Genomic DNA, 9,430 nt, shown 5'->3' on the forward strand with positions numbered 1-9,430 from the left:
ACTCAAAAAAAAAAAAAAAAAAAGAAGCTATCCTAAGCAAACAACCCGAAACAGAAAAAAGATGTCCATCTTTGTACTGTTAATTAATACAAAAAAACTGGCTGGGCACGGTGGCTCATGCCTGTAATCCCAGCATCTTGGGAGGCTGTGGTGGGAGAGTTGCTTGAGACCAAGAGTTTTAGACCAGCCTGGGCAACATAGTGAGATTTCATCTCTACAATAAATCAAAAAAATTAGCCACACATGGTGACACAGGTCTGTAGTCCTAGTTACTTGGAAGGTTAAAGCAGAAGAATCTCCTGAGCCTAGCATGTTGAGACCATGGTAGCCATTATCATGGTACAAAAATTTTGGCCAGGCATGGTAGGGTGCACCTGTAGTCCCAGCCACTTGGAAGACTCAGGTGGGAGGATTGCTTGAGCCCAGGAGTTTGAGGCTGCAGTGAGCCGTGATTGTGCAATTGCGCTTTAGCCTGGGTGATAGAGTGAGACCCATCTCAAAAAATTTTTTAAAAAATCCTAAAAGTAACCTTCATGCCCAAAAATAGAAGAATGGTTAGGTACATTATAGCATATGCTCCAAGAGAAATATGCTGCTATAAAATATTTAAGCAGGCCAGGCATGGTGGCTCACGCATATAATCCCAGCACTTTGGGAGGCCGAGGTGAGAGGACTGCGTGAACCCATGGGTTCAAGACCAGCCTGGGCAATTTGGTGAGACCTTCTCTCTACAAAAAAAAAAAAAAAAAAATTTAGCCTGGGCATGGTGACTCAAACCTGTAATCTCAGCACTTTGGGAGGCAGAGGCAAGAGGATTATCTGAGTCCAGGGGTTTGAGACCAGCCTGGGCAACTTGGTAAGATCTCATCCCTACAATACATCAAAATATTAGCCAGGTGTAGTAGCGCATGCCTGTAGTTCCAGCTACTTGGAAGGCTGAGGTGGAAGGATCACCTGAACCCACCAAGTTGAGGTTATGGTAGCTGCGAGTGTGCCACTGCACTCCAGTCTGGGCGACAGAGTGAGACTCCAATTAAAAAAAAAGTCTTTATGCACAAGACAGGATAAAAGTTTGTGGTAAAATGTTAGCTAGAACAAGCACTCACAGAACTAAATGATCACAAATGATACAAGCAGGCAATAAAACATGCATATAAAAAGACTGCAGGAGGAAATATATAAAAAGAGCTGCTATATAGGAATTATGGGTCAGTTTTATCCTCTTTTTCCTGTTTCCTAAACTTTCTGCAATGCTATTTTTACAACAAAATTTTTTTTTTAACCTTCAAAAAAGAACATATAAAGGAGTGTTAAGGAGGCAGGTCACAGAGCAGATGGGACCTGAGACTTGACACCCACTGGACTCTTCCAGGATGTCAGCTTGGCCAAGCCAATACCAACTGTAACATCCTGTGCACACTCCTTTGTGGATGGTGCCAATGAATGCCACCCCACCCAAGGCAGTCAGGGATAGGCAGCAAGGGGTAGACTCCTGTCAGAATTGTGGTTTCCTGACTCCTAATCCAGACTGTTTTCCAATGAGAGAAGCCTGGCCCAGCTGGAGTGTCCCCACAAGCTCAAAGGGACTCTGGGATGCCAGTGTGGCTGCCCCCTGCTCCCAGAGACAACTCATTTCTGAAGCAAAGGCATCCTTCTCACAGACCCTCACTGGGTAGCCCTCCCATGTCGCTGGGCACAGAAAAGGTGATCAAGGGCTGGAGCTGGCTCTACGCTGTTCCCTGGGTCTGCCAAAGTGACAAATGACAGAGTGGCTCACCTCATCCATGCCAGAGGCAGTGAAGAAGATCCCCACCTCCTCAGCATATCTCTGCAGCTCTCTGTACTGGGCATGGCTGAATTCCAGGTGCCTTTTGTGCTCACCATATGTCTTGCCCCAGGAATGCTTTGATGTGTATGGCCTCTCCAAGGCTTTTCGGTTAAACTTGAATTCCAGCTCACTCTTCTGGAACTTGGCACAATCTGCTCCACACTCCTGCAATACACAACAGGACAACTTTCAGTGTCCTGTCATGGATTCTCAGAGCAGAAATGTTATAGAGACCATCTTGAAAAACTAGGTAGACTGTAATTCTTCACTTTGGGAGGCTGAGGTAGGAGGACTGCTTGAGGTCAGGAGTTCAAGACCAGCCTGGGTAACACAGCGAGACCTATCTCTACAAAAAAATCGAAAAAGTTAGCTGAGCGTGGTGGCATGCATCTGTAGGCCCAGCTACTTGAGAGACTGAGGCAGAAGGATCACCTGAGCCCAGGACGTGAAAGCTGCCATGAGGCATGATGGTGTTACTGCACCACTCCAGCCTAGGTGACAGAGTGAGAGCCCAGCTCAAAAAAAAAGAAAAGAAAAGAAAACAGTGTAGATTGACAGAGACTTTAATGATGCCCAAAGAAGAGAAACAGGAAAAGCAAGAAAGTCCAGAAGAAAAAAAAAGTTTCTTTGGGGAGTGGAGATCCCCCCCCCTATTTTTTCCTCTTAAAATGCAAAAAAAAAGTAGAGCTTTTTTGCTTTGTTTTGCATTGTAGTATGAAAAATACTGATTCAAAGAGTCAAGGAACATTTAAAGTTATCTAATTCAGCAGAGGACAGTAAAATGAGCACCGATCAGAATTTAGTGAAGTAAAATTCTGGTTTAACTCTGACCCTACCCTTAGATAAGTCACTTCCCATTTCTGGACTCAGTTTCTCCATCTATACAAGAGCAATATGGGCTAGTTCCAGGACTTGTAAACCTTTCTGAGGAACCCCTTACAGGGACGGGGAAAAAAGAGATAGAGCCTGTGCCCCTTTCTCTAACTTTGACAATAGCGACTCTGCTTTTAGCAGTCTTGAACTTTTGCTTCTCTGCATAACATTTTATTAATCAGGTTCAGTGGCAAAAAACAAACAAAACTGAGAAATATCCCAGCCGAGGTAATCAATACTGAATAGAAGTGATAATATAAAAACCAGATTGGCTAGGCACAGGTGGCTCATACTTGTAATCCCAGCACTTTGGGAGACTGAAGTGAAGGGATTGCTTGAGCCCAGGAGTTCAAGATCAGCCTAGGCAACATAGCAAGATACCATTTCCACAAAAAATAAAAAAATTATCTGGGCATGGTAGTGTGTACCTGTAGTCCCAGCTATTCTTGGGAGGTTGAGGTGGAAGGATTGCTAGAGCCCAGAAGTTCAAGTTTACAGTAAGCTATGATAGCGCCCCTGCACTCCAGCCTGGGAAACAGAGCAAGACCCTTTATTTCTAAAAAAGAAAAGCTGGACTGTCTAACTATAAAAGCTATAGCTGTATCGCCAGTTAGTCTCTAATCTCTTAGAATTGTTTTAAAAAACAACTCAAGTAAAACCCTTTGAAGTCTGGTCTCACTGCCATTTTTGTATACACAGAGGTATTCATGCTATTGAAAACCTCTTGGGTCCTGAAATGTCAGTGTTGAGAGAGCTGCTCCCACTTCTTGGAAAATCTTAAGATGGTAGGGTCAGGACTGGATACTGGAAAGAAGTTCAAAGAATATTAGAACTGAAAGTGACCTTGGGTAACAGAGTTCTCATTGTCTAGATGAAGATCCCAAGGCCCAGAGTGACCTAACCAAAGCTGGACAGTGTTTCTAGCAGAGCTGGCCAAGTCTCTTTCCTAAAGTTTGCAGGACATATGTGTCCTGGCCCATGCCTGTGACCTGGATTCCTGCCAGCTTTCCAGCAAGTTTCATAGGGTTGCTTCAGGCTCCCTTTACTTCTCATCTCCATCTCAGGAAGCAGACTTACCCTCAAGAAGTTAAAAAGCTTGTCTCCACTGGAGCAAACTTGCTCTTCATAGAATGACAAAAGTAAATAGCAAAAACCACTAATGACAAGAACTCAGATAAAGTTCTACCACATTCTACATAGCAGCAGCTGTATGAGGGGAGAGAAGGGTCCTCCTCTTCTTTTTTAGCTTCTTTTCTAAAAATGAATGACTTATCTGTTTAATACCATGGAGAACTCTAGGCTTAGAAACAATCACTGTCCCTGTTTTACTCTAATGCCGATGGTTTCTTTGTTCAAGGTTTTATTGCTTCACTAATGGCAAAAGCAGCAGAACTCCATGATAAGCAAAGATGTGATAATTTTGCATCAAAATTTGAAAGTTAAAAGTATAAGGCCAGGTGTGGTGGCTCACGCCTACAATCCCAGCACTTTGGGAGGCCAATGTGAGAGGACTGCCTGCGCCCACGGGTTCGAGACCAGCCTGGGCAACTTGGTGAGATCAATAAATCTCTACAATAAATAAAAAAATTAGCCGGGCGTGGTGGCGTGTGCTTGTAGTTCCAGCTACTTGGAAGGCTGAGGTGGAAGGATCGCCTGAGCCCAGCAGGTCAAGACTGCAGTGGCCAGGAGCATGCCACTGCCCTCCAGCCTGGGTGACAGAGTGAGACTCCTACTAAAAAAAAAAAATATATATATATATATATAGCAATTAGATCTCTACTTATCATATATTTATATTCTTATGTATCATATTATATATTTTATTATAATAAAGTGAAAATAATGTAACAAACTCTTCTTTTACTGTTACACACAGATTGTTGTATGAGCAAGTCAGCTTATGCACAATATACTCTGCATAACTAAACTTGCAAATGCGACTCCGTTGACAGGAGGTAGGTATGACAAAGCAAATAAATCCTAAAATGTAAGGATTTCAAGAAATTCTGCTTTTAATTTTAAAACAAACACAGGCCAGGCACAGTGGCTCACGCCTGTAATCGCAGCACTTTGGGAGGCTAAGACAAGAGGATAGCCTAAGTCCACGGGTTCGAGACCAGTTTGGGCAACTTGGTGAGACCTCGTCTCTACCATAAGTCAAAAAATTAGCTGAGCATGGTAGCACATGCCTGTAGTTCCAGCTACTTGGAAGCCAGAGGTGGAAGGATCACCTGAGCCCAGCAGGTCAAGGTTTGCGGTAGCAGTGAATGTGCCACTGTACTCCAGCCTGGCCGACAAGAGTGAGACTCCAACTCAATAAACAAACAAACAAACCAAAAAATGAATAAATAAAACATACACAAGCCAGGCACTGTGGCTCATGCTTGCAATCCTAGCACTTTGGGAGGTGGAGGCAAGAGGATTGCCTGATCCCAGGGGATCGAGACCAGCCTGGGCAACTTGGCAAGACCTTGTCTCTACAATAAATTTAAAAATTAGCCAGGTATGGTGGCACATGCCTGTAGTTCCAGCTACTTGGAAGGTTGAGGTGGAATAATCACCTGAGCCCAGCAGGTTGACGCTGGGGTGGCCATGAGTGTGCCACTGCACACCTGCTTGGGCGACGGAGTGAGACTCCAACTCCAAAAAACAAACATATAAACAAAAACACAAGGGAAAAGTAAAGAAAAGGAAACTGAAGCCTAGAGAGGAGAGGTCACTTGCTCAAAATAATTCAGGGCTGGGTGCAGTGGCTCACGCCTGTAATCCCAGCACTTTGGGAAGCTGAGGCAGGAGAATTACTTGAGCCCAGGAATTCAAGACCAGCCTAGGCAACACAGCGAGACCTTGTCTCTACAAAAAAAAAAAAAAAAAAACCCACGAAATATTAGCCAGGCATGGTGGCACTGAGGCAGAAGGATCACCTGAGCCAAGGAAATGGAGGCTGTGGTGAGACGTGATTGTGCCACTGTACTCCAGCCTGGGTGACAGAGTGAGATCCTGAGTAGAAAAAAAAAAAAGAAGCTGGGCACGGTGGCTCACGCCTGTGATTCCAGCACTTTGGGAGGTAGAGGTAAGAGGATTGCCTGAGCCCAAGGGTTCTTCACCAGCCTGGGCAACTTGGCAAGACCTCATCTCTACAATAAATCACAAAAATTAGCCGGTCTTGGTGGCATGTGTCTGTAGTTCCAGCTACTTGGAAGGCTGAGGCTGAAGGATCGCCTAAGCCCAGCAGGTGGCGGCTGTGGTGGCCATGAGCGTGCCACTGCACTCCAGCCTGGGCAACAGAGTGAGACTCTGACTCAAAAAATAAATAAAAAGATAACTCAGCTAGTGATAATATCCTGATTCCAGTCCAATGCTCTTTCCACTTTAATATGGCCTAAACCTCTTCATTCTCCCCCTGGAGAACTATCCTCCAAAATTGTGATTCAGAGAGAAAGTGAGAGAGAGAAAAACTATAACTTTGCTTCCACAGGTTAAATATCTCTATATATTTTAACTTCAGCATTCAATGAGGAAAAACAGGTTGCTCCCCTAAATTGAGGGCAGCCATATCCCCCTAGAAAACACTGTGAGATTACAGTACAAAGGCTGGAACCCTGTCAAAGCAAAGACTAGAAAATTCATTACTGTATTTACTAGTTATGCATCCTCGGACAAGTCATTTATCTTTTCTGAGACTTTATTTATTTATTTATTATTTTAGTTTAAAGATGTGGTGTACAACTCAGGATTAGGTGTACAAGTGAACATCATACAGGTAAAGTATGGGCCTCCCTTTGGTCCCTGCTTTGCCTGGTTGAGGTCAGGTACCCACATTATGTTGTGTTCCCCCACCACCACCCCACCCCGGCAGTATCCCGCTACTACCAATTCCTTTCTTACAGTATTATGGTAAATTTTTGATTTATTGCAGAGACAAGGTGCCACCAAGTTGACCAGGCTGGTCTCAAACCCCTGGACTCAGACAATTCTCTCACCTCCGCCTCCCAAAGTGCTGGGATTACAGCTGTGAGCCACCACGCCAGGTGTCATGTGATCCTCTTAACAACACGAAGCAAGTACTGTGATTATCAAGCCCGGTTTTCAAAAGAGGAAATAAATTCACAGAGGCTAAGTAACCAGCCCACGTTCACACAGCTGGTAAGTGGTGTAGAAAAGATTTGAACTCAGAGCCCTGGCTTTTAACCACTCCATAGTCCACACACAGGGAATGGCAGGAGAGAACTGTAATACCTAGAAGTAATTCAGTGTCGCTGGATAATTTCAGAGATGAAATACCATGGGGAGGAAGGAACCTTAAGATCTTGAGGTTGAAGGGGTTTCGACTCCACCCGCGAGCAGTAGGGAGCCACAGAAGGAGCAATGGGGTAGGGGGGATGAGCTGAGGAATTCTGTGTTTTAGAAAGATTATTGTGGCCCCAGAAAGGGGAGAAAGGAGGTCTGTGAGGCGGCAACTGCTGCAGTAAGGCCAAAAAGTCAAGGGGTGGCGAAGGGCGTGCAGGAGGTGTATTCGAAAGATTTAGCAAACGAAACTGGCGAGGGGAGGGGGGCACCGGCCGGATGCAGGCGACCGGGGTGGGCAAGAGGGATGCCCGGGCTCCCGCCCGCGGCCTAGCCCCCGCCCGGCGCCCCTCTCCCCGGAGCCCTCCCCTCACCTTGGCGGTGCGGATCATGCGCTTGGCCACTTCCAGGTCGCCCTGGTGGTTCTGGCCGATCTCGGCGATGATGAAGCACGGGTGCTGCCCGCCCACCCAGCGTCCGGGACACAACTCCAGCTCCAGCGGCATCGCGGCGGCTGGCGCTCCGACAGCCGACACACCGCCTCAGCCCGGCAGCCTTCGCTACCTGGGTGGGTTCTGAGGCCAGCCCCGCGGAGCGCACACGCCGCCCCGCCACGTCAGCCAGCGGCCGCCACGCAGCCAATCCCCGGGCCCCGCCTCGCTCCCGACAGCCAATCGGGGCGGAGGGCGGGGCCTCCGCGAGCCGGGCCGCGGGGCGCGGCGGGCAGGCCCCGCTTCCCTCGCCTGCCCTGAGCGTGAGACTCCAACCCCGAGCTCAGGCTGGAGCAGTGGCGGGGTTGTGCGTGACCCCAGGAGCAAGGATTCCCTGACAGAGGCTGACGGCTGCCTCGCAGGGCTTAGTCTAGGCCCAGCTCTTAGGGCCGTGGGGAGAACGCGCCTTCGATGTAATGGAAAAAATAGGGATCCTGGCGTGAACATTACGGAGCCTCCGCCTCTCACCAGCTAGGTCTTAGGATCATTTTTACGTTACTTAGTCTTCCTGAACGTTTTCCTTTTTCTCTGAAGCAAGAAAATAAAATAGGACTGTGAGATGATGTTAAGAAACCTCTGATCACAATCATCTTGGTTTGTAGTAAATTTCCAAGAAGTAGGAGAGTCAGAGCAGAGCTAGACCAGCATCCTGGACTGCCTCCCAGCTCAGGGCTTTTATGATACTCTCGGCTGGATTTCAGGCAAAGGTGAGAAATAAGAGCAAGACTGATTCCCAGCTTGGCTGGTCAGAATCGATGAGCAAATTAACAATATCAAGAGAGCACCTCGGAGTGGAAGGTAAGAAGGGTAGGTTTTGGACCTGTTGGCATAAATATGCAGGGGAAACTGTGTGCACTAACGCCCAGAGGACAGTCATCTGGGAGCCACTCTGAGAAGACGAGGATCTGCCGGACTGCTGAAGGAGCATTGAGTATGCACAGGGGTGAGCAGTGTGGAGGAGCCAGCCTTGTGCATCTGCCCTGGGAGGAAGAAGCAAAAGACAGCCGGTGCGTGTCCCGGGGAGGGGAGACCCACGAAGTCAGAGGCCCAGGAGAACGAGCAAAAGAAGAGACCAGTAGACTTGGGCACCAGAGGGCCACTGGAGACGGCAGATTTGGGGAGCTGAGGAGACAGGAAGGGTGAAAATCGACCTTTTCTTGGAAAAGATCAGTTGTAAAAGCAGGTGGAAAATGAACCTTGGGCTTGAGGGAGACCCAGAGTTGAGGGGTTGTGAGGAAGCACACATTTGGAGACCAAGGAGAAGCGACCAAAGGAAAGTAGATTGAAGCGGGTTCGTTCACCTGCGGGATGCGCTTGTATTTCAATTTTCAGTGGCCTTTCACATTCCCAGGTGAAGCTGAGCAACAGACCCAGATCACAGAGAGAATGAAATCCCGCACTAAATAACTCAGTCTTTTTTTTTTTTTTTTGAGTTGGAGTCTCACTCTGTCCCCCGACGAGTGCAGTGGCCGCTCCCGGCCACCGCAGCCTCGACCTGCTGGGCTCCGGCGATCCTTCCGCCTCAGCCTTCCGAATAACTGGAACTACAGGCGTGCGCTACCATGCCCGGCTGATTTTTGATTTATCGTAGAGATGAGGTCTCGCCAAGTTGCCCAGGCGGGTCTCGAACTGAGAAAGTCAACCCATGGTGGTTTTGCATAATTTGTGGAAATAAAATGTGAAGAAAAAAAGGAGAAATTACATTTTAAAATAGTCATCCCACAAAAACTAAGCTAGGATGATAGTATTTGTAACTAAATAAAAAAGTGCAGTAAATTTAAGTACTGTCTTACTACAGTAAGGAAGAAAGGACATAATTTTCACCCCACTCTTGTCCTTGTGTTTAAAGTCAGTTTCGAAGCCGAGCTCGGTGGTTCAGCCTGTAATCCCACACCTTGGGAGGCTGAGGTGAGTGGATTGCCTGAGCCCGCGGGTTCAAGACCCACCTGGG

The 9,430-nt window shown here is 47.2% G+C and overlaps 1 protein-coding gene across 1 annotated transcript in view; it reads right to left on the minus strand.

Moving 5' to 3' along the window:
- Positions 1–7,620, minus strand: part of NANS (N-acetylneuraminate synthase) — a 32,004-nt gene extending 24,384 nt beyond the window's left edge. Inside the window, exons 1-2 of the mRNA XM_008070908.2 lie at positions 7,363–7,620; positions 1,778–1,993 (exon numbers count right to left, since the gene is read on the minus strand). Coding sequence (XP_008069099.1) covers positions 1,778–1,993; positions 7,363–7,494 — 348 coding nt within the window. The 5' untranslated portion in view covers positions 7,495–7,620. The remainder of the gene's footprint in view (positions 1–1,777; positions 1,994–7,362) is intronic.
- Positions 7,621–9,430: the final 1,810 nt, after the last annotated feature.

The sequence above is a fragment of the Carlito syrichta genome, unplaced genomic scaffold (assembly GCF_000164805.1).
Source record: "Carlito syrichta isolate Samal-C Ts95f unplaced genomic scaffold, Tarsius_syrichta-2.0.1 Scaffold314051, whole genome shotgun sequence".
NCBI lineage: Eukaryota > Metazoa > Chordata > Mammalia > Primates > Tarsiidae > Carlito > Carlito syrichta.